Source organism: Parasteatoda tepidariorum, chromosome 3 (assembly GCF_982258835.1).
Source record: "Parasteatoda tepidariorum strain Cologne lab strain chromosome 3, Ptep-v5.0, whole genome shotgun sequence".
Classification (NCBI taxonomy): domain Eukaryota; kingdom Metazoa; phylum Arthropoda; class Arachnida; order Araneae; family Theridiidae; genus Parasteatoda; species Parasteatoda tepidariorum.
This window is the reverse complement of record NC_141757.1, coordinates 10801053-10826901: the sequence shown is the minus strand read 5'-3', so window position 1 is coordinate 10826901 and position 25849 is coordinate 10801053. Positions and strand designations below refer to the sequence as shown.

At 29.5% G+C, this 25849-nt stretch overlaps 2 protein-coding genes across 3 annotated transcripts in view; one reads left to right on the top strand and one right to left on the bottom strand.

The window, feature by feature from the left end:
* The window catches only part of alpha-Spec (alpha spectrin), a 70338-nt gene extending 63368 nt beyond the window's left edge, over positions 1-6970 (bottom strand). For both annotated transcript variants that reach the window (XM_087158771.1, XM_087158772.1), the window contains exons 1-5: positions 6838-6970; positions 4553-4803; positions 2139-2264; positions 461-601; positions 301-384 (exon numbers count right to left, since the gene is read on the bottom strand). In XM_087158771.1, the coding sequence (XP_087014897.1) occupies positions 301-384; positions 461-601; positions 2139-2264; positions 4553-4795 (594 nt within the window). In that variant the 5' untranslated portion in view covers positions 4796-4803; positions 6838-6970. The remainder of the gene's footprint in view (positions 1-300; positions 385-460; positions 602-2138; positions 2265-4552; positions 4804-6837) is intronic.
* A 789-nt stretch (positions 6971-7759) lies between these two features.
* On the top strand, positions 7760-18018 carry Naa20A (N-alpha-acetyltransferase 20 A). The gene is made up of 6 exons (XM_016065630.4): positions 7760-7913; positions 9789-9813; positions 11948-12038; positions 13369-13498; positions 16158-16294; positions 17814-18018. Exons 1-6 carry the CDS (start codon positions 7861-7863, stop codon positions 17897-17899), a joined length of 522 nt encoding a protein of 173 aa, XP_015921116.2. The 5' UTR covers positions 7760-7860; the 3' UTR covers positions 17900-18018.
* Positions 18019-25849: the final 7831 nt, after the last annotated feature.

The window sequence follows — 25849 nt, the reverse complement described above, 5'->3', positions numbered from 1 at the left end:
TAATTTGAAATTCTATCTGAAACCAGTCTGCAAAAACTCTAACGTCCCGCGACAATGTTGCCGCAATTATGCCACAGGGGACACAATCAGAATGATAAATACTGAATCCGACTGAATTGAATATAGACATGCCAATTTGTCAGCATATTTTGAGATATTAATGCAAAATTACACAAAAAGATGCTGAGAGCACAGCAAAAAAGAAAAAAAAAATAGGGAATTCAATAAAAATGCTGCAACATTATGCATCAACCAAACACACAGAATACAAATCAGAGTAATTAAATTATCTATACTTGCTTTTTGAAACTCATCAAACTTTCGTTGCAATACTTCAACATGCTCAAGATCTTGTCCAAATTCATCAGTGGTAACAAAGGCTTCCTGTAAAAACATCAGATGTTTAAAAAGAAATAAATGAAAGGCACGACAAGAAATGTTTCTTTGAACTACTATTTACCTTATCATTAATCCAGAACATAACCTCATCGCACTGGCGTAGAAATTGCACTAGAACTAAAGCCTGTTGCAATTTCAACCCTTTATCTGCAAGCTTAGATAACAACAATTCCCAAAGGCGGTGCAACTCTTCCAGACGATGCTGCAAAAGAACATTTAATAATATGAAACCAAGGTGAAAGAAAATTACTACTTCAACAAACAATAAAACAAGACTTATTTTAATCAAATTTTAAATAAAACTTATTTCAACAGAAAGTTTGCATTCTTAATTTCAGAGTCATTATCAAGAAAAAGTCAACACTATGGAATTATGCTATAAAAATGTTGAAAATATATAATTTTTTTAAAAAATTTATTAAAAAAAAATGTTTTTAGAGCTTTTTGGAAAATTTCAAGAATTATTTATTGTGAAATAACAACTTTCACAACTTAAATTTTTTCTCTTACATAAACACCATATACTTATTAACAGTTAAAAAAAATTCAATAAAAAGAGTCTTGTTTTTAAAAAATGAAAAGTGATTTGTAATTACAAAATAATTCAAGATTTTTTTATAGCACAAAATTAGTTTCTTCACCTCAATGATGTTAAATGTGATTTTAAAAATATGCAAATATATATATATATATAAATGTTTCATCTTCATATTGAACTTTATACCCACAAAATATTTTCAAAAAAAATCTGCAACATGATTGTAACTGGCAACAACTATTGGTTGATTTTACTTGAAATGAGCCATATACATATTTAAAAATAAATGCATTCATTTTTATTATGAGCTTCGTAAATTTACTTAACCTCGTAAAAAACAAATAAATAAATTCCTTATTAAGAGTCGTAATATTTTATTTTTTCATTGAACATATACCTGCAACTGTTCAGGTATAAATAAATCCAATTTTTACTGGGTGCCTAAAATTAACCTGGTAATATATTCAGTACATTTTCCTGACAAAATTTTAGGACCCAGTACATTTTTATTCATGAATGTAATAAACATTCTAGACAAAAATTTTCTGAAAAATTAGTTACAACAAAAACAGATTTTTTTTTTTTGCTTTAACTAGGTTAGACAGATACTTTTTTAGACATTAACTTGACATTTACAGCCAATCAAGAAAAATGTAGATTAAAAAAATTAACATAGACAAGTAATAAAACAAATTTCAAAATATTTAGGGGTCTGTCTGGGTTTTTCTGAGAGGTACCTATTTTGTGAAAATTTAGACATAATTTGTGAAAATTAAGAATTATATTAAAATATCAACACAAAAATATGGTAAAAATATGGATTTATCGCCTCTTACGGGATACAAAAGTAAAATTTCAAGAAAAAGTATTTAGTGAAATTTCCTTAAGTTGAATTTATGAAGATGCCGCTAAACAGTAGTAAATTTGCCCTAGACAGACCCTTGATATTATAAATTTATTTTTAATTATAACAAAATAAAATTGCTCTATTGCCCTGGCTTAATGGAATAGAATAAATTAAATCACAAATCTCACAAAAAAAAAACTTTCTGTTTAATTTATTATTTTAGTATACTATACAGAAAAAAAAAAAAAAAAGTCAAATTTTCTTTCAAAAGCAACAAATAGAAAAATTAAATAACAGATGTATGTAAAAATAAAGATATCAATAATGAAAAAAATAGACAAAATAAGTAATTACTTTAATGACATCTGATGCAAAATGATTTTGATTGATAAGTTCAGAACCAGTGTTGTCCAAGGCAACAATAGCGTTACTATGAGCAGCAACTTCAGCTTCAAATGCTTGGTGTTTTTGAATTTTAGCCTGTGAAATAGAAGGGAAAAAAATTTATCAAGCTAAAATTAATATAATACAAATTTATATGAAGATTGATCAATTAAACATAGTTGGAATTAATTTGTTTTCCAAGTGAGTCGATTAGAAAAATTTCATAACATTGACAATATTTATATTCTTATAAAATTTTATACTTGTGGAACAAATTTAATACTTTAGAAAAAAGTCAAGTACTGGCAAAATACTAAAATAAAAGACATAAATAAGCAAAATATTGAGGTAAAAGGTATGACACCATACCTGCCAACATTGGAGAAATAAAATAACGGATATACAGACATTGATATAGTTTTCAAATATTAATTCATTAACTAAATTTAATTAATTTTAGCTTAATAAGGGAGAAAAAAATTTTATTAATTTAATAAAAAGTAATTAAAATAAAAATTTTCTTTACTGACCTAAGTAGGAATCGACTTCAAATTTTTTTTATTTTTAATATAACTTGTTTCCTTTTAATATTACTTTTATTTCAAACTCGATAGTTTCCAAAGGGTCTTTGAGACAACTTAAATTTTACGATACAAATTCTCCAACAAATTTAATACTGAGAAATAGGAATTAGTTTTTAAAAGAAGTTGTAAGTAACAAATCTACTAAAAGATATTTTTTACTTGAGACAGAAGACACTTTGGTATATGTGAAGAGATGAGTGAAAATCTATAGAAACTAAGTAAAATTTCTTAGTTACTAGTGCTTCAATTTTTTTTTTCATTTCTAATACTGCTATTATCAAAGTAGTTATAATAGCCACTTGAGGTGCAAACTTTCAATTTTTTTAAAAATTCATTATGAAAAAGTTATAGCTAATTTAAAATGGTTTATTTTCTTATTTTAGAAAAATAAAAATAATCTTATTTAATGTCAGTTGAAATAAATATTTATAATGCATCAACAATGATTTTTTTCTTAATTTACAAAAACTATCATTTATTACATTCAAAATAATTTTCGTTTCTTCTATTCTCACAAACAGAGCCTGACTAAAGCAGGGACATGCAAGGCAGTTGCCCCAAGCCCCCCTAAATTGAGGGTTTCTTCTTTATTGAACTTTTTTTAAATATCAGTACTGAATAAAATCCGCCAGTTTATGTTAGCTTCATCATTACGTCATGGTATGAACACAAAATATTATTTCGTAAATCTATGGCTTTCTAGGACGGAATTCAGCTAAATTTTTGCAATCACAGTGGAGAAACTTGCGAATTAAAACTCTGTGCTTTTACATATCGCAAAATACTATATGTTTATAAAAATACGGGTTTCTGATTGGCTAATTGAGCTATCGTAATTGCTAATAATTTAGCTGAATTCCACTTTAATTTCAGCAAGGATATGAATTTTTGGCAGCTAGATGACAAAGTTAACAATCAGGAAGCTGCATTTGCATGATGGACATAGAATTGTCAGAAAATCAATAAAATGGACAGAACGATGTTTCGTCTGACGGAGTATGAAAGGGGACTTTATAGCTATTTTAGATTCTAGTGATTTTTCTTGTCATACATCTATAATGAGGTGAAAAATTTAAATACCACCATAAATTTCGGTTCTCCATTTCTGAAGTAGAGGAGAGCCCAAAAAGAAGTTTTTGCCCCATATCCCAATTAGGGTAAGTCAGGCCCTACTCACAAAATTGTAAAAATTTGTTATAAAAAGAACAAGAGCATAAACTTTAGTTCTTAAGAAACATTTACAAGCATCTTGTACTTATTCAGGGGAAATTGTGAGCCCAAGTCAAAATTCTTGAAAATTTCTTGAGTTAATAAAATAAAAAACAATTTAAATTGAAAAAATTTTAAATAAGTTTTTTTCTTCCTTTTTCTCAATATTTCTTAGTTTACTTAAAATTTTACACATACCTACACCATTCACATATACCTATGGTGACCTGGAGAAGTAATTAAAATTTAAAAATATGTCTTTCTTTCTTGAGTTTATGATTATAACAACTATTTACTGATAAAAAAATGAATAATAATCATGAATATAAGCTTATAAAGTATCTTTCTGGCTCTCCCTTACTAACAAATAATACAAACTGTGTTTTTAAGTTCCACCTTTGAAAAATTTGATTTCTGGAAACTTCTGTGATCAATGATTTTTTGAAACGTCTGGACCTTCGATGTCTGGAAACTTCCGGATCACTGTTAGCAAAAAATACAGAATTTTTCCGGAGCACAATCAGCCCTGCTTATTAAAAAAAATTATAATAAACAGCTAAAAAAAAACTGCATTAAAAACTCAATACATGCCTGCAAATTTGTAGGATCTTTATAGCTTTCATCAGAAGCTGCCTGCAATTTTTCATTTATCCATGATTCCAGCTCATCGGCATCTCGTTTAAAATACTGAAACCTTCTGGAGTCTTCTAATCTTTCTCTCTTATGCCTTGCTTCGATTTTGAATTCAGAATAGCGAGAGAGAACTTGTTCACGTCGATCCTGAATATCATCAACACTCTCCAAAATCTTAATTTCTCTCGGTTGAAGGTCCATATTGGACACTGAAAAGAAATATAAAATATTTTTAATACTCAATTTAATTGCTATGGTAATAAAAAAAAAAACAATAAATAACACTTAGCAAGTAGTGTTTAAAGCCAAAGATTAGAAACAATGATACTGCATTTGGGTTATAAAAACCGAATATACCTATTGCCAGACAATAGCAGTATTCATAAGGTTGGCACAGAAAAAAAATGAACGAAATTATTGCTTTTAGTCGCCTAAAGCATGAAATTAGTCGCCAAAATTTATGAAAATAGTTGCCTAAATAAGAACAAAAATTTCTTAAAAATATGACAAATTTTATTAAATGACTTAATTGGCATATACCACCATGATCAATTTAGTCAAGTTGGTGGCAAATATGGTAATTTTTATATTGACGTTAGTGTTCTAGCACTAAATTTTTATATGAAATGAGAAAAAAAAATTTATATTTGCAGAAACTTTTAATTACCAGAATTCATTCAAAAATATAATGTTTCATTAAAAAAAAAAAAAAAAACATACTTGTAAAAATTTTTTCCCTTTTATCAATAATTGATTTAGAAAATATTATATTGTTTTAAAAATTAGTTTCTTTTTTTAAAATCATGCGGAATTTCGAAGCAATAACCATTGAAAAGGCGATCTAGAAACGAAATAGACTTACAATGGAAGGTGTGCAAATTGAATGCATTAAAAAGTGATGACTCAAATTTGCAATTCAAAATTTTAACCATATTTTATTTTTAAAAAATTCAGTGTGTTGAGAAGCTAGCAGGGGTGTTCAACATAATATGTACATAAAAAACATCGCTATGAGTACAGAAAAGTCTCCCAATAGTGATCCTTTACCTGGAAATAGTTGCTTTTTTAGTCTTTTCAGACATAAAAAGTTACCATAGTCGCATCATGCCGCAAATAGTTGCATTTTAGTTGCTGATGGAAACCCTGTATTCTGGGCAGGGATTCAAAACAAACCACCTTGGTGACATACCATCCACTATTTTAAATTTTAGTATTTTGAAGGCACTTTTAAAGGGCTAATAGTACTATCAAAGGGAAATTAATTTATAACTACTATATCATTGTATTGTATCTGAATTATTTTCATAGAATATTTTCTTTTTTATATAATTGTAATAAAATTAGTAATTACATTTAATATTTAAGAAAAGAGAGTAAGAAAAGAGAGAGAGTAAAGAGAAGTAATTCAATTGGAAGGATTCAATTAATTTTCAAATTGTAATAAAAATTGATGGTTTGAGGTTTTATAAATTTGACAAGGGTTTTTTAACCAGACTTTATTCATCATAACCTGGTCAACCAGATTTAAGTAAGTGGATGTAGGAGTAGCTTATTATGAATAATTTAAATTAACTCTCTTTTTTTTTCTCTTTTGACGAATTAATTACGATCCATTATTATGTTACCTAATGACATTAATTTTGAACAATTTGGTGTTCGAACGAGCTAGCTATATATACAATTTTCAATTGACATAAAAAATAATAAATAACTATAACAAAGCTAATGATGCCGAAATACACATAAAAAAAATATAAGCATTGTGACAATTCATTAAAATGAAAATAAAATTCCTCAGACCGTGTAATTAAAGAAAAGGTCACTTTAAACTAATAAATTGGTGAAAGATAGATTTAAAAATATATTTGAAGTTGAGAAAATCTTATGACATTCCAATCTAACCAACTAAAGATAATTACCTCATCATACAATTACCAAAATAAACATAATACCTACTACAAACAATTTTTAGATATTTCAGATTCGGATACTTTTATAATTGAGATGCATAATAAAGAACATTTTTTTTTTAAAAAAGATGCTTATTTATTATTTATAAACAACAAGATTATTTAAATTTAGCTATTTATTTTCTATAAAGTGCTCATATCATATATTCCAGGAAGCCCTAGAAAGAAAACCGGTAATCAAGAAAAAAAAGAAACAAATTTTTTTTTCAAAATAAGCATAATGCAGTCAATATGAAGAAAAAAAAAAGATTCATAAAAGCGAAGCAGTTTTACCTATATTTATAAGGCAATAATATAATTATGGCATTAACCAACGCCCAATTTCGTCAACTCAGTTTCGGAAACTAAATTGAAGACCGGAAGCGGAAGAAGAATCGGTGTTGCCAAAAATAAACATGCAATCATCGTAGGCGGCTTACATCTATATGACGCAGACTAGTTCGAATCTCTTTTGTTGTTGCTGTAGAGCTCTTTTTTACAGTGCTAAATCAGGTCTATGAAATCATTTCTTTAAACCTTCATCAAACCATTTCTCTCTATCTAGTAGTGATTACCACCATACAGGTAGGTAGGTTTTACTAACGTTGCACTAGAGCTGCACAATGGGCTATTGTCGACGGTTTGGGAAACATCCATGAGGATGACATGCCATCGCAATTTTGATCTTCAGCAGAAGGGATGACTCCCCTGCTTTTGCAGCTCACCGATCTGCGTGTAAAGTTGTGCACTTTATGGTAGAACAACCTAGCGATTGACGATACCACACACCCTTGGTCCCAACGCAGGATGATCAAAGTGGTCATCCGCCCTCTTACTAATCGCAGCCAGTGATACTTGACTTCGGTGTTCTACTGGAACCCAATTCTTTGAGGTCATTCCACCGCTGTTTGCATCACTAGACTGTTATGTAAAGCCTCTCTGGCTGAGCTGCTAAACGCTGTTCAAAGAGTAGAGGTAGCTGGTTCGAATCCCGTTGTTACCTTGAATGTACCTTGGTGCTGTAACTCTCTGCATTGTGCTATCTTTCCTTCGTTTTGACATAGGTTTTAAGCCTAAATTGAACATATATAAAAAGCCTTCAAATGCATGTAATTCCAGTAAACAATAAAGACTGTTTGTGGCTGCCACTCTGTCTAGTGATTACCTATCTTTAATCCATGCGAGCTACAAGAGCATTTATGAAGTAGGGCGCTGCAAAATGGACTACAACTGTTACTCACGAATAATAAACAATCGTTGAGAAATTGTGAGTTCTACCTTTTAAGTTGTTTATTTTTTTTACTAATTAAATCTATAATGACATACATTCGTTCTTTTACATGTAACGATTTGTTTCATTTCAACAATGTGTGAGTAAACTATTTATCCAAATTAAATTTGATGTTGAAAATTAAATTGAACTTGAAAGTTATGTTTGGTTATATGAATGTTTTAATTCTTACTTGCATTCAGTTTACTAAATAACAAACATGAAACGATCTAATGTGCGAAAAAATTCTCCAAACGTATAATTATAATAAATTTAAAAGTATATTTTTACAGTGGTGGCTATGAGGAGATACCTGGGGAATATTTCCGTTTCCAGTTCTGCTCCAAAATAATCACCAAATCGTGGCGACGTCTGAGCAGTGGCCCAGCAAAAACTTAAATTTCTACTTATTTTTAAAATTTTTCCAATTTGTTGATCTTTGTGATATTTTTCTTAGTTTCTAGCAGGTCACTGCCCGGAAGTTGCTAAGACTTAGCGGTTATTCTGTCACAGAATTCAATGCGGAAATCTCCCTGAATATGCCATGTGAGAAAAAGACTAGTTCCATGTCCAGAGGCTCTCTTTTCCCTTCTTCTCCTCTTCTTAGATGTATAGGAATGTATTACAATATATCAGATTTCATGATATTTTAAGCATTTTAGTTGTCGAAAGTATATTTAAAATTTCCAGGATTCTTGCTTTAAGCACTTTGTCTAGAGCAGTTTTGAGTTCCATGTAGTTTGCAAGCTTAAAGAATTTCAAGCCAGAAACTAACACACTTCTTTCTCTAATGGCAGCCCACTCACAAATCGTGAAAGTATGTGTTGCCACTGCTTAGTGTTGCCTTTGGTAAAGAGTTCTACTTTGTTCCACCTGTAGTCCTTTTAACCACCAGTTGTCATCAAGCTTTTGAGAAAATCAGACAGAGACTAGCAAGATACTTGAAGTAAATATCATAGAATATTGTATTGGATATCTATATTCCAGGAACAAATTTAAAATTACCAGACTTATTAAATTCGGTAAGGACAGTTAAAAAAAAATAATAATAATAATGGACTGAATCTTGATTGTTTAAAGGGGATCTCAAATATGCTAATTAAAGTGTGCAAAAACATACTTCTGAAAAAACATATTTTTATCAGTAGGTTCCTGACCCTAAAAATATGTTTGAAGGTAGTTACAATCTGGGAAATATGGTCAGAAAAGCGGTCCAAAGTTTGGATTTCTAGATGTTAATTTATTTTTTTTTTTTTTTTGTTATGCCTCGCGAAGTTATTGAAAAATTTTTGCTCACAATTGTAAAATTTGTTTATCCAAAGGTTTCTCTATGCATGAAAAAAATTTAATAATTAATAGTTATTTTTTGTTTTATTGAAGAATAGTTGAAGAGAATTATGACTTTTACCTTTTTTTCGCATAGCATTGAAATGATTTTGTAAGAGCCTCCCACTAATTTAATAGACGTGTATATAACTTCTATCTGAGCAATGTTCTCAATGTTTTATTTTGTAATCGCAAAAAGGTTCTGCTCACCATCGCTCAGTAACCCCTAAAAATTCTAACGCAGATCCTTTCAAATGAGCTTCTCATTCTTTTTCTTCTTAGCTTCATTTAAAATTTCAATTTCTATGTCCTGATGTTTTTTTTAACATTTTATTTTAATTAAATTAAAGACTGCGCCCTCTATTACTTATTGCTTCTGAATCTTTGGACCTTTGCAATTTTATTACTCCATGTATGAATTTTCATAAATATGTCAAACTGTGAAAATTTATAGGAGGTCTTAGCAACTTCCTGTCATGGCGCCCATGGTGGCACCAATTTCTTTTTTGCTCTAAAATTTCTAACTTTTGTTGGGTATTAATGTTTTTTTTTTTTATTATTATTTTAATTTATTTTTCACCAAATGCATATTTATATATTTATTATTATATATATTAATAAATTTATTGCATTTTTGTTCTCTTTGCAGGAATTTAGATCCTTTGACAGAGACAGTATCCTTTAAAAAAAAAAGAAATAATTTTTTGGACAGTGTTTGCTACATCTACAAGCAACAATTCAGGTCTATTTGAACATTGTAATTCAAAATTCAAGGTGTCTGAAAATCTGCAAAATCTTCAGGAAAAGTGAAAATTACTTTAAGGAAACCTTAAAATTTGTCTTGAAAATAATGTAATATTTCTATTGACTCAGACTTCCTTAAAATAATTATTTGTGCTTCTTCTAACTAATAAGATATGTAAAGAAATAGTATGCTGTCTCGTTACATATATATAAATATAGATTAAAAAATGTAATAGTATGGAAGAGTTTTCATTATTTTGTCCAACCCCTGTATATATATATATATATATATATATATATATATATATATATATATATATATATATATATATATATATATATATATATATATAATATATATATATATATAATATATATATATATATATATATATATACATACAGGGGTTGGACAAAATAATGGAAACTCTTCTATACTATTAAAAAAAAAATTTCCAATCAGAATTTTGTCCAACACCTTGAAAAAGACTTTTCTGATTATCCCTAGATAATTAAATGTACATCAGTATGAATCTGTAACATTTGACTAGTAGACTATGAATTATAAACAATATTTTTATATTTTGTTTATTTATTTCAAACAAATTAGCTTTACTTAAAAAAAAGAGTATTGTAATATTTAAATTCAAAATATAGAGAATATGGAAGAAATTATTGTTTGTACTCTTGTCAGGTGTTAAAAGTGAGCTCTTCCCTAAAAGTCATGTTCTAAGCCATTTTGTAATTCTGTGTTTTTTAGATATACAGAAGATACAAATTCTGTGTTTTGTTTGCCTTGCTTTTAATCGTATCTTATGTGATCGTGTTAACAATTGCAGTTAACGATTGCAGCAAATCTCAAAAAATAACAAGTGTGCAGTTGTGCTTATTACTTATGAGTAACTCATTTTACTTATTTTAAAGATAATGTGAGAGCATCTCAATTCCGCAAAACTGGCAGGAATCAGTCGTTTATTAGGCAAATGTTTGGCCATCTAAGCTGAGAAAGATAACACACTTGTATTACCAGTTAACTGTAATATTTGAACTTATTTAGTTGCCACCTTTTTGTTTGAAACAAAAAATAGCGTTAATAAAATTTGTAATATCATTCCTGCGATGCTACAATAAACATTACATATTTCCTAGCTTTTAAAATTTCTTAAACTTTTTTTTTTTAATCATTCTTCATTTTTAATCATTCTTCACCAAATTTTAATTAAATTAAATCAATTATTTAATTTTTATTAAAATTTATAAAAAGCGAACATAAAATATTTTATTCTTATCTTATTGATCCATGTAATGGATAACTTTTTATTTCAATACTAATGTAGACTCATTAATTCACTGTCGCGCCTAATCAAAAGCAAAAATCTATTCATAACTTTTTAACTCTTTACTTCTTACCACAAAAATGTTTCAGTTACATACATGGTTATATAAATCCTCAGTCCTATTTGCTTTTCGCCAAATAATTTTCCAACTTAATATTGACTTTGGAGTGTTGGCTTTAATTTTGGCTGTGTTATTTTTTAATAAATCACTAACCAGGTATCTCTTCCCATGATTCTAACTGTCTGTTGGGTACAATTGAATTACTTTTCAATTTAGCTTTTGATTAGGCAGGTCATAGGGGATTTATCTCCCATAGCCTGTCCTTTTTAATATTATGCAAAATTTATTTAACTTAGAAAGTCTTATGGATAAAATTATAATTTGTATCCAGAGTTTTACAAATACTACTAAATAAAAATTTTATTGTAATTATGATCAAGTTTTCATCTTCGACTGTCATTTTTCATTATCCTGTTTTTCATCACAATCTTAGTCAATTATAACTCTAACTGCACTTAATTTTATCTTTATAATTCCTTAATTGATTGTTTTGCAGTCAGAGATGTGTTATACTCAATGTATTTATTCAGTCAGTATTTTTGAAGTAATTTATAATGTAAACCTTTTGAAAGGCATTATAAAATGCTTAAATTTGAAGTGTTCTCTTAATCAGAGTATTTATTTCCCGTTAGTATTATCAGCTAGATTACCTTAACAGAGTTTCAAGTATGGACTTTCATTCTATTTACAATACTTAGCTCATTGGCCTGAATATTTTCAAGTTGCTGAATCCCCAAATGGAAACATCATGGGTTATAGTGAGTATAAAAATGTTTAACAAGAACTAATAGAAGAAACTCTAATAGTCTCAAAATTACAATCTAAAATATATTTAAAATTGTGATTTTTAAATGCTTTAAGTTTAATTTATTTCAGAAAAGTTTTGTTTTTGCTTGCTATTTTTGATGAATTTTTTTAACACCAAGTTTAACGATAGTTGATAATAATTCTGTGTTCGTTTTAGACTTGTTTTCATCGAGTTATAGATGCAAAAAAGTATTAAACTGAACTAAATTAAAGTATTTTTCATCTTTCTGCTATACTGTTTTATTAAATGTTTTAAGGAAATAATATTTTACAAACATACTTATTTAATGCCATTGATACTTATATTAATGCTTATAATAGGCACTATTGGTTTTGTGTTAATAGGCTCTCTGATAAAAGGTACCCAAGATATTCATCTAAGAACTGATATAGCTACTGTATTAAGGAGTTCAAAACCTATAATTTTAGATGCCCCTTATATTATTTAGTAAAAAAACAGTTAATATATAAAGAATTTATTATTGCCATCAAGACAAGAAACAACTACAATAAGACATCACAATATAAATATATATGCCTACAGAATTTGAATGGAAAACTGAATTCTGCATTTTTAGTTTCATTGTTTTTTATTAAATCTATTTTAAAGACAACAGTTCTGCATCTAATTATATAATTAGCCTATAAGTTCTTAATTTTGTATCATCGTTTAAAGGAAATCTTGTTGTGGGCGAAATAATTATGAGCAATTTATAATTGTTTTTACAGGTAGAAAACATGTTTTTTATTCTCTCTAAGATAGGGTTGCCACTCCACAGGGAGAACAGGGAATTTAAAAAAAAACACCTAAAATAACAGGAAAAACGAAGGGAATTTGAAGTTTTTCTTTAGAAACTGGGAAAATACAGGGAATTTTGTTTCAGGGGAAAAAATGGTGTCCACTCAAAGCACGATCTATGGAATATATAAAGTTGATATTTCAGCTATACCAAACTATTTCATTTGCTATAGCACTATTTAAGTATGTTCAGCTCTTTCTTTATTAGTGTTTCCAGCATTTAAAACTAGTATAGTTAGCCCAATATAGCTCATACAAGAGTACAGTAATTCATTCTTCTTAGTACATTGTGTATGATGCATACAGGGAATTTTTTTTTTCAGATTTCAGTGGCAACCCTGTGAAACTTAGATTTTTTCTCTTTGACTAAAACCTTGCTTTATGTATTTACTATTTGTAAAGTGTTTTTGTTCTTGTCAGTTATTTTATATTTTGATTCATGACACTTTTCATTTATTTTGTCTCTCACTGTTGTTTGTTAGTTATGGGGAAGGCTGAAGGTCATGGGGAAAACTGGCATGGGCACGTAACCGCCCTGTCAGTTGCACCTGAATACAGAAGATTGGGACTAGCAGCTTCCCTCATGGCGTCCCTCGAAGATATCTCCGAAAAGTAAGTTTCTCTGATATTTTGAAGAAATGCAATGAATCCTTTGTTAAAACAAAGCTTAAAACCAAATAATTCTCCCCTAAAGTGAGATGCCTTCTCTAGAAGGACATGTTAACTGAAAAAACTAATTCTCATAGCTGCCAACAGTACTGGATTTTTCCAGTTTCTACTGGTTTAATAAAAATTCTCCTGGTTTTTGTAAATTTTAAAAAAATCCCTAAAATGGATTAAGTTTCCTAAAAAATTTTTGCATAGATTATTGCTTACTTGAAAATTAAAATAAGTATTATAAATAATAAATCTAGCCTCATTTATAAAAATTAGTTTAAAACTTTTTTTGTCCTAAAATGTTCTGTTTATTTTTATTCAGAACTACTTTTTTGAATTAATTTAAAAATCTTTTAACTGTCTTTGATGAATTAAATGCCTATTACTATTCAAAATTATCAGTAAACGTAATACATAACATTTCAAATTCATTTAATGTCCATCATAACTGGAAAATATTGCAGTTTTAATTATGAATTTTATTCATTGGGCATTATGAGTTATGCATAGAGCATTATGAATGATGAATTTTAAGGATTTTTATAATCCCTAAAATTCCCTATGCATTGAATTTTTTGTACATTATACAATAGTTATCATTAAATTTATATTTCGTAAAATCTACTGGATTTTTTCCTATCCATGTTGCCAGCTATGAATGCTGTAAGCTGTTTTAATGAAATTAATCTGATGATTAAATTAATGCGTAATTGGAAATTTTTATATTATTTATATAGGCTTAATATAATTATAATGATTGACTTTTAAAGAAGTTGGTACAAATATATTTATAAGTACAACTTACATAACTTGAATACTATGTTTTTCATCACAAAGGAGAAAAAAGGTTTAATAAAAGTTTTTTTTTAAATGGCGTCAGCTCTCCAGATCCTAGTGATGCATTTTTATCTAATTTGTCATTTTACCTCTATGTTCATAATTTTTTGAGAGTTAGTATCTTCATTTCTCAATTACCTGTAGAACTATTGTTAGAAACTCTTGAGTTTCTGGTGAATGGTTCTTTTTTCAATTCATAATATGAAACATTGCTTTGAAATGTAGTGGTGTTAGAAATTAAGAGAATTTGCAGACTTGGTCGATTATTTCTAGAACTTCTGAACCAATTTTAGTGAAATTTGATATGTACATTGATACAATGCAAAACAAATAACTATTCAACAATTGTAATAGGCGTGCATTATTGTGTGTAACACTCCTTGGAGTTGTAAGGTATAAAACAGCGGTTGCAGAAGAAACAACAAAAAAATGGGTTAATGGATAGTCCCCTATTAACCCATTTTTTTTACAGACCTTCCAGCGTGATTTCATACTTGAAATTAGGCAGTTTATCATTTCCTGTAGCAATTGGTCCCACTTGTTAAGCAATGATGTTTTCATTCTCCGGAAGGTTCTCAGAGAGGGATAGTCCTCACCATAGCATCCCAGACATACTCCATAGGATTGAGGTCTGGAGATTTGGCTGGCCTATCCATCTGGCGAATATACGCAACTTCATGTATGTCTAAGATTTTAGTATTAATGTGTTTAGTGCACCAAAGTTATTATCACACATTCTTAACTGATATGGTGCATTACTGCATATATTGTTATTTGTTGCTTTGGAAAGTCTGAAATTTTTTTCCTGGAAATTGAATATGAACCCTATTGGACCTTTTTATTTTTATGGATTATATTCATGCTGTAAGTTTTTGTCTTTTCACCCGAGATTTTTAATGTTGCTTCACTTGAAAATGCCCAGTTGTGTTTTTCTTTTCTTTTTTCTTATTTTATTTCAATAGATAACTACTTGAGCCTTGGTGGTTCAGGAGATAGGGCGTTCGCATTCCAATGGGGTGATCCAAGTTTGAATCCTAGTGATGGCTGGTTAATACAAATTCCGCACCCGTCTCGCGCCAGCCACAGTGTTGACGTAAAATATCCTCAGTGATAGACGGATAATGGGTTAGAATTACCTTGCCATCAGGCTAACCGTGCGAGGTTTTCATGGTTTTCCTCTCCAAGTTAACGCAAATGCTGGTTAGTTCCATCAAAAAGTCCTCCACAAAGGCAAGATTACTTAATCCAAGAGTTTCCCAGTCTTCTGGATTGGGTTTAAAATTACAAGGCTAAGAAGTTGAAAATTAGTAGGCGTAAACCCAAAAATTGAGTCCTCTGTTCTATGATGATTATAAAATAAAATAGATAATTACTATTAAACAGCCAATTATTAGATGCTTTAAGGTTTCTGTCCCTTAGATAAAATTCCTTTATTATTTCAACTGAATTAAGTTTTGCTCTTTCTGGAATATACTAACATTTCACATGAACTGATTCACTTCAATTTCTGAACCTTCAGTTTTAAAAATTAACACAATTGGGAAGAGGTTCCATTCTTAAAATTGCATATATATATATATATATATATATTTATTGTGATATATAATGAACTTGCGAGACTTTCTGTACTCATTATTAATTCTTTAAAAAGAAAGATCAAAATATAAAAAGGAAAACAAATTCAGCATAGCGACAGGAAATTTGATGTAATGTTTAGCTAATATTAAGAAACTTGATGGTTCTAATATATTTCAATCAATCTTGCTTTGTGTTGCAGGAAAAAGGCTTATTTTGTGGATCTCTTCGTTCGAGTGTCTAATAAAGTAGCTGTAGATATGTACAAGCAACTTGGTTACAGTGTTTATAGAAGAGTGTTAGAATATTATTCGGGAGATCCTGATGAAGATGCTTTTGGTAAGAATTTTTACTCACATTTTTTAATTTAAGAAAAAAGATTTGTAAGTCTCGTACATTTTAGTTATTTGATGCGCAGTTTCTAATCTCAGGTTATAAAACATCTTAAAATATTACAAAATACCTGCTTAATGAAAATTTTACCTACTGGAGCATTTTTCCGAGTGCATATTAATAAAAACATATAAATGTATAGTGCACAAAAAAAAAACTCACCCTGAATTACTTTTGATCTGATGATTGGATCTTCATGTTTTAGGCCTCAATCTTGATGGTTCTAATTTATTAGCAGGGACACTATTTTAAGCTGAAAAATCAGGCACAAAAGCATATTTTCTCTGAATAAACGCACCTTTTTTCGACAGATTCAGATTTCTGACCTTCAAAATATAAAGAGTAGCCACAATCCGAACCCAGGAAGTATTGTCTGTATAGTTTGAACAGGAGAGCGATTATTTTATTTAGTAATAGCAAAAAAATTTTTGAACTGTATGGTATACATTTTTTTACATCATTTTAAAAAATTTAATTGTATGTACATGGCAAAACTCAAAATTTGTGCAAAATTGGCCTAATAGTTCCTAAGAAATAGAATTTTAAAAAGGTAGTTTATTGAATACTAGGCAAAGCGGATAAGTAAAAGCAGGATAGTGTACTAGGCAGGAAACTCTGTTGTTAAGCACTAGCTCTTTTTTTCCCAAGTGACAAAAAATAGAAAAATAATTTTGAAACAAGGGCCAAAGTAACTTTTTTTTGTTGAAAATATGGAAAAATTATTCCTAGCTACTTACCTACCAAGTTTCCTATTTTTTAAAGAAAACTTCCGTATTTGAGACTATCTCCTGTTTGTCCGTATATTCTCTAATTTCTCCGTATTAGTTTATGATAAAAAAATTTTTTTAAAAATTTGGCGATGAAATATCCACTGATGGCAAAAATACTTCTCTTATTCCTCAACAAATAGTGCTATTGCAGTCTACTGCATTACATTGATTGTTAATAGTTTAAGTAATTATAAATAATGGTTTAAAAAAATCTGCTTTAGATATATATACATATTTTTTTCTTCACGAAATTTAAGTGCTTATATTATTTCCAATTTTGAATTTCTCTTTTTGACTTACATGATTATGCATGATGTATCAAAACTTTACCCGTAGCCTAAAAAAATTTCAATAGTAGAATCTTCGTTATTTTATTTCTCCAATGTTGACAGATATATAACTATTAAAAAAAAATGGGAAATTACTTGAACACTAAGACTAGGTTTAAAATGAAAAATTTTACTCAGAATGTATTGAATAATTAATTTGACTTTGTACCAAATACTAATTCCAACTTTTTACTTAACTGTACTATTAACCGACTTTTGACTGCAATATATTTATAATTATAATATTTTTTTTGCATCATTTTTTATTTCTAAGAGAAAATTATGGTGATTAAATATTGAAGAATTTTTCTAAAAGTATAAAATTTTTTTGTGTTTTTGTCTTATATGTGTCTTTTTTTTTATTAGATATGAGAAAAGCCATGTCTAGAGATGTAAATAAAAAATCTATCGTTCCTCAGACACATCCTGTGAGACCCGAAGACATAGAATGAATTGAATTTTTTTCCCTTGCTGCTCCATTACTCATGTCATAGTTTGTATCAAACTATTCTAATGCAGCTTTTCAAAATTATATCAATTACTCTAACTTCAATAAAAATGAATTGTTAAATGGGTTTTTTTTTTCATTCAATTTACACTCTTAATTTGTGATAAGATTATTGCAAAACCATGGTATGCAGCATAAGTACTTAAAGGTGCTTATCTTCGGTTTTAAAAGCCCATAAAGCAGAGTTTGCATGGTTTAAACCAAATGGTTTTTTCCTCAAAAAACCATTTGGTTTTTCCCCTAAGAATAATTTAAAATTGCATTTTTATTTATTTATTTATAATTATATTTTTCAAATTGTTTGATGTTGTAAATAACTTCAACTTTCAACCAAGCAACTCAACTCATTTCAGCAGCATACCTACTTTTGTTTTGTGCATATGTAGAATTGATTAATGTTAATATTTAAGAACAAAAATGTCCAACTCTGGTGGTGGAAGAAAATATTTAATCTAGTTATATTTTGACGAAATGAAAAATGATAAAAGGAAAGGATGCAGGGCTATATGTAAAAAATGTAATGTCATCAGGGGTCTGTCTGACAGACCCCTGATGACAATCATCCTAGCTTTTGAAATTTTGATAATAAAAAAATAATATTAATAATTGCTATGTAGTCAATACATATTTGAATAGGCAGCATAAGATAACAAATATAACTAAAAAGTAGCACAACCTTTCTAGGACGTTTTGTCTTCTTCTGTAGAACTCCAGTTTGTTTTATAAAATTTTATTTAAGAAATTTCAGTAAAGGATTATCAATAAAAACATCATGAACTTTTTTCAAAATTATAAATACATTTAAAATATTATATTTGAAAAAATATTATAAAGCTGCAATGTAGGTAGTCAGAGAGATATGGTTGATTCTTATTCCAATAATAAAACCAAGTGATTGGTGAGCGATTCAAGGGAAAATTTTTTACCTTTCATTTCTCCATTATTTTAATGAAAGAAAAGATGTGGAAAATTATTTGGAAAAAATCTTAAAATATGACATTTTAGTGTGGTGTATTTGGATGTAAAAAAGTGGAAAATTATTTGGAAAAAATCTTAAAATATGACATTTTAGTGTGGTGTATTTGGATGTAAAAAAGCTTTACTTTTAAAGAATCATATGAGTAAATATAGGAAAGTAAGAAAACAATTTAAACACAAAGATATAAAAATGTAAATTATTAAAACATCAACCTGTTTAAACCGAAAAAACCTGGTTTAACCATAAAAAAACGGGTTTTTGGTTTTCCCCCCAAAAACCTGTTTTTTTGCCAGCTCTGCCTTAAAGGTGCTTTTTTTATTGGATGTTTTTAAAAAGTGTTTAATTTTTCCTCTTCAAAATTGATATTTTTTCTTTACCATGTCGATTTTCGCCCTGTATATTATGCAAAACACAAACACATTCAAACACAATGCATTTCGGTGTATGGAAGCGGCACTCATTTTACATGTTTGAAGAAATACATGCTGGTCCGCGTGTGTGTCTACTGAAATGGATTTGGGGAGATTATTGCACTCTCACGTGCAATGCTGCTGCATTTTGCACAATATTCTCAATTTCGGGCTTCATTTTCCTCCCTCTGAAATTGAACCGAAAAATCTCTTGATCTTTTTACGGTGGCTAATATAATCAAGAAAGGAGTTCTTCGTCAGTAAATAGTTACTTTATCATGATCATGTAAATTCTTTGAAAATTATTTTGTTATTGTATATAGTGCTTAAAAATATTTTTTAGTGCTTATAAAGTGTTTCCTTTTTGTTGAAAGATTTGGCTATGCACCCTGAAAACAGGATTGCTACTCCACAGGGAGAACCTGCAAAATACACCGAATTAAAAAGATCATCTAAAATAGCAGAGAAAAAGCAAGGAATTTTGAATTTTTTCTTTACAAACTGGGAAAATAAAAGGGATTTTTATTTCTTCTTTTACAAAATTTTGACGTCACAAATCTATCTGCATCTATCACAAAGCAATCCATGGGATATTTAAGGATAGTTCAGCTGTACTGTACTATTTCATTCCTGAATTATTATTTTTTTGTAAGCATGTTGAACTGTTTTTCCAGCAATTTGAACTAGTATAGCATACCTGCCAAGTCTCCTGTTTTTTAATGAAGAAAAATATTTCTCTTATTTCTCAACAGTTAGTGCTATTGCTAGTACTGCTGTATGTTGTGTGTTAACAGTTAAAGTAATTATAAATAACTGTTTAAAAAAAATCTTCTTTAGATTAAGATTTATAAACATATTTTTTTACTTCGCTAACTGTAAGTGCTTATATTTTTTAAAATTTTGAATTTCTCTTCTTGACTTACTTGATGATGCATGATGTATCAAAACTTTACTCGTAGCCTTAAAAAATGTTGCTAGTAAAATCTCCATTATTTTATGTCCCCTATGTTGGCAGGTATGGTATAGTATTAGTTATCCTAATATAGCTCTCCAATTGGCACGGTGGTTGTGTGTTTCCTCTTAATACAGTCGAACCCCGCTATAGTGAACCTGGGATATAGTGAACACTCGGATGTAGTGAACTTTTTTAGCGGTCCCGTCCGTATTCCTATTTAAATAATGTTATTTTTAACGCTTATAGTGAACAGCTTAGAACTTAGAAACTCGGTTATAGTGGACTCAAATTTCATTTCTTTAAATATCTTTTTCAGTCCTCCATCTTTAAACTTGTAGGTGTTGGGACTGAAAATGAATGCATTCCTATAAAATGTGTCATATTACTCTCCTTTATGGTTATCACTTTTAACTATACTGTAATAAATGTCAAACAGATCATTTATCTTATACTCCCCCCTCCCTGACAAGCCTCGCTTTATCTCTTTTCCCCAAGCTTGCTCTACAACTAGTTAACTTGGACAGCTGCTGAATTTTTGGAATTTTCTTATCTGTTCAAACCATATTCTTTACAAATCACCCCTTGACAATCAAGAAGGGGAACAATTTGACTCATTCTACAGCTGCTCTCTTCATATTCTTACGTTATCTATTTGAGACAAGATTTTTATTTCAAAAGCAGTGAAAATGGCAAATTCTGTAAAGAGAAAAGCGTTTTCGATAGAGGACAAAGTTAAAATTGTAAAGCGTATTGATGATGGAACCAATCAATCGACACTGTGTAAGGAATTTTCCTTGTCAAAATCTACAGTTTCAAACATTTGGAAAAATCGAATTGCAATTCTTGCGGCATACGACAAAAACATGGTTTCATCGAAAAAACTGTGTGGAGCTGAAAGAGAAAACGTAGAAGATGCTTTGTCAAGATGGCTTGAAATCTTGTTAAAAATGTAAAAATCTTGCATTCTTTGCACATTGTCGATAAGAAAATTGATGAACTCAATTCAAAATCAAATTGTGTTCAATCAAAAATCACAAATTTTTTTCATAAAAAGTGAAAATAAAACTAATATTTAGCGACGTAATTACTTTTCCCATCAATTTTTGCTTTATTATCTGTTAATTAGTTAATAATTTTTTAAATAACTTATGCAAAATTGCAAAGCCAATTTTCAATCATTCAACTGTCTTATGCAAAAAATATTCTTCAAAAAATTTGGATATAGTGAACCATCGGTTATAGTGGACACATTACTGAGTCCTCAGTCGGTTCACTATAGCGGGGTTCGACTGTAGTTCCTGTATACAGGGAGAGCACAGGCATAATTGCCATTTCACAGGGAATTTGAAAATCCCCTCAAATAACAGGGAAAATGTGGGGAATTTAGATTTTTTTCTTTAGAAACTGGGAAAATACAGGTATTTTTTTTTTTTCGTATTTTAAAAAATGACCACTCAATGTGTGGTCCACGGGATATTGAAGGATGATATTTCAACTATACCAAACTATTTCTTTTACTATCGCACTATTTAAGTATGTTCAGTTGTTCCTTTTTTTCTCGAAATTTTTGCAGCAATTAAAACTACTACAGTTAGCCCAATATAGCTCACACAAGATCACAATAATTATTGTGTTTCCTCTCAATATATTGTGTGTAATATGTTCACTAAAAACACAGCAAATTTTTTTGTTTCCAGATTTGAGTGTCAACCCTGCAAAAGCATGTGTTCATAATATGATGAGCTGTATTGATTTTCTGAAGGGAATTTCTTTGTTTTGAAGGGAATCCTCAAATCTAGAGTTTAAAAATATTTTTATTTCATCTACTGATTATTCATTTGGTATAACAGTGAAATTTAAATTAAACTGCTTGTTCTATTAAATGAATAAATAAACTGTTTGATTATTCATTCAGAAAAATAAAATTTAACCAAAATTATTACCTTTTATATGCATATTACATAGCTGCCAACTCTACTGGATTCTTCCAGTTTCTCCTAGTCTACTGGTTTAATAAATATTCTCCTGGTTTTTGTACTTTTTAAAAAGTTCCCTAAAATTGAGTAAGTTTCCTAAAAAATTCATATTGAAATAGAATTTTCGCACAGCTTATTGCTTGCTAGAATATCAAAATAAGTATTATATATAATAAAGATAGCCTCATTTATAAAAATTAGATTAAAAATTTTTTTTTTGTCCTGAAATGTTCAGTTTGTTTTTGTTCAGAATTCCCCTTTTAAATTAATTCTAAAATATTTTAACTATCTTGTATGAATTAAATGCCAATTCTATTCAAACTTATTAGAAAAATAATACATATTGTTTCAAGTTCATTTAATGTCCATCATAAACTGGAAATATTTTGATGACTTTAAAATTCCCTATGTGTAAATAAAACAAGAAATTTATATTATTTCGTAAAATCTACCGGGTTTTTTCCTATCCAAGTTGGCAACTATGATGTTAAATAATAGTTTTAATTTAGGAACTATATTAATAAATATTTACTTTCGCTGTGCAGTTATAAGACTAAAAATTTACTCTAATTTTAATTTAAAAATTTTTTTCATAAGACAAGCTCTTCTTGCATTATAATTCAGTCCAATTCGCGCTCTGATACTTGTTAAATGAAATTTTGATCACCTGAAATAAAATAGTTGCATTTAAAATATTTTCTTTTTGCTTAATGGCACACAAACAACCCTTTTTCTATAAAAATTGATAAATGATCTGGAAAAAAAAGTGACAAAAAATTTAAATGTTTTTTTTTTTTAACAACCCAATGCATAGCGCGAGAGTATGAACTTGTTAACCATTATACATTCTTACATAACGTCATACATTTTTTAACAGTTACAACTAGCTTTTGCCAAAGAGGGCGATTTTTCTAATCCTCAACAAAGTGTTAACATTAAGTTTCAGTTGCATAATTAAAAAAGTAAAATGGCTAAAAATTCATAATAATTTTGCAATTCATGTTTTTTCTTATTTTGAATAAAGCTAGCAATATTAGAATAAGAATCTCTATGGAACTATATTTCGTGCAAAAAATAAAATTCCAATATGAATACAGAATCAAAACAGGAATGGAGCATTATTAAAAAATTGATGCTATGTCATTCTAGTAGTATTACATGGTACTTAGCGTTTTTAAAAAGTACTTAAAGGTGCTTATTTTTGTTATTTAAAAACCCTTAAAGGTGCTTTTGTTATTGGGTGTTTTTAAAAAGTGCTTAATTTTAAAAAACTAGATTTTTCCTTCTTTACCATGTCGATTTTTGCCGTGTATGATGCAAAAGTATGCTTTTCACATTGTATTGTTGAAAGTGGTGGATTGGAAAGATGTACCTAAAGAAGCAACTTTGCTGTATTATTCCAATAAAGAAGTGGACGAAGCTAACCGCAAGTGTCTGAATGACATTCCTCCGTCTTTAACAAATTGCACTGCTATTGATAATTCTGCTGTAGAATCTTTGAAGGCTAAACTAAAGCTTAGGAACAGAGTCAAGACTTTCAAGACCATAATAAAACAAAAAAAATTGGCTTACGAGATGCTATTAAAATTGCGTGCAAAATACATGCTGACGTGTAACCAGCACCTGAATAAGGCACGAGCATACGGGGCAGTTGCCCCCAGCCTCCACATTAGAGGGGAGCCCCTAAATTGAATAGAAAGTATATTTTACGATATATTTACAAAAATGCAGGCTGCTGATTGGCTTTAATTGAGGCATCGTAATTACCAAAATTTATCTGAATTCCGCCCTTATGTCAGCAAGGATATGAATTTTTAGCAACTAGATGACTAAGTTGACAAGCAGAAAACTGCATTCGGCATAATGGACATAGAATTGTCAGAAAATGGACAGAACGATATTTCGTCCGACCATTGGAGGGGGGGGGGGACTTTATAGCTATTTAGGTTCTCGTCAATTTTCTTGTTATCTATAATGAGATGAAAAATTTAAATATCTCCATAAAGTTCGGTTCTTCAATAGTGAAGCAGAGGGGGGCCTGCGTGTAACCTAGACACAAACGACTAGCTGGTTAAAGGAGCCGTCGGATTATTGCGTCACATTGAATTTTACAACATAAAAGACACCCAAGAACAAGGGCGCCGGCAGCGGGATGCACTTGCACCCCTGCCTTTTTTTTAAACAATTAAAAGAGATACAGAAAAACAATTTTGTTATAAAAAAATTTTTATTAAAAATATTTTTATTCAAGAAAATAATTAAGTAATTATTGATACAAAACTATTAAAAAATTGTTTAATCAAACAAGAATTGTAATCGTCTTGTTAGTGTCCAAATCTGTTTATAACTTTTTCAATGAATTCTGAGTCATCTTTGATTCTTTTCTTATGCACAAACTACTTAATCTCTCTTGAGACATTGTAGACCGATTCCATGTTTTGATGCGTCGCATTGTACCAAAAGTGCACTTGAGATGAAAAATTTAATGAGAATAACATGAAATTAAAATTTAATGAGAATGCCTGAATAACTAAATCGAGGGATTCATAAGAATTTTCTCTGTTAAAACAGATGAAAAAAAATCAACAGATGAAAGTAGTAATAACAAAACAAAATGTAATAACAGAATATTTAATAACAAATAATGTAATAACAAATGTAATAATAGAATATATAAGGCATTTTCTAGCGTGGCCGGTGCTAAAGGTCTGCATATTTTAAATGGTTACCATTCTCCGGCACCCATAAAAGAAGGGGATCACTTACAAAAGGACATGTGTTATATACTAGTGAATTGGGATGGTAATTTTGTAGTGGTAGACACACACTACAATACTCCCCTACCAGAATTATAGCTGTGATAGAATTCTATGAATGTTTATCACTTGTTGCTTCATTGCTGCTTTTGTGAGAAGCCGGGAGAGCTGTATTTAGTTCACGTTGCCTTTAGCAGTCGAGTGCATACGTTGTGTGTGATCGAGACTGAATAGCAACAGCGCGAGGAGGTGGATAATGTCACAAGTAGAAAGTCAACTCTTCAATGTGGACCATCTATTGAAGTAGGCGTGTTCAGATCGAAGTGGAAGTTTATGTCAAGGTAGGCATGTTCACATCACGTCCGGATCACCAATGTGGGGAGAGAAGTTATAGACAATGTAAACCTTCATCTATGAAAAGGTACCTCATCATGAGTTAACATGTCTTATATATGCTAGTGGATTGTAATTTTGTAGTGGTCGACACACACTACATATTCCACTGAATCTCAACAGAAATTTGCCTTTTTACATAGAAACGAAGAAAACTATGGTTACCAATTCATGCACCATAACGTGCAATCCCGAAAAGCTCATGAAAAAGACATTGCAAGTGACTACAGTTTTATGCACAGTGACATATTGCTGTCATAGAGTTGAAATACTGGGTAGAGAGAGTAGAATAACCCCCGACCCGTGGACAAGATAAAGTCACGTGACTGTAGCCCAAACTTGCCGTTCACTGAGACCGCTTCGATTCCCGTCCATTCGTTTAGCATTGCGATCGTCTGATGCAATTAACTGTCTGTCTTTTTAAT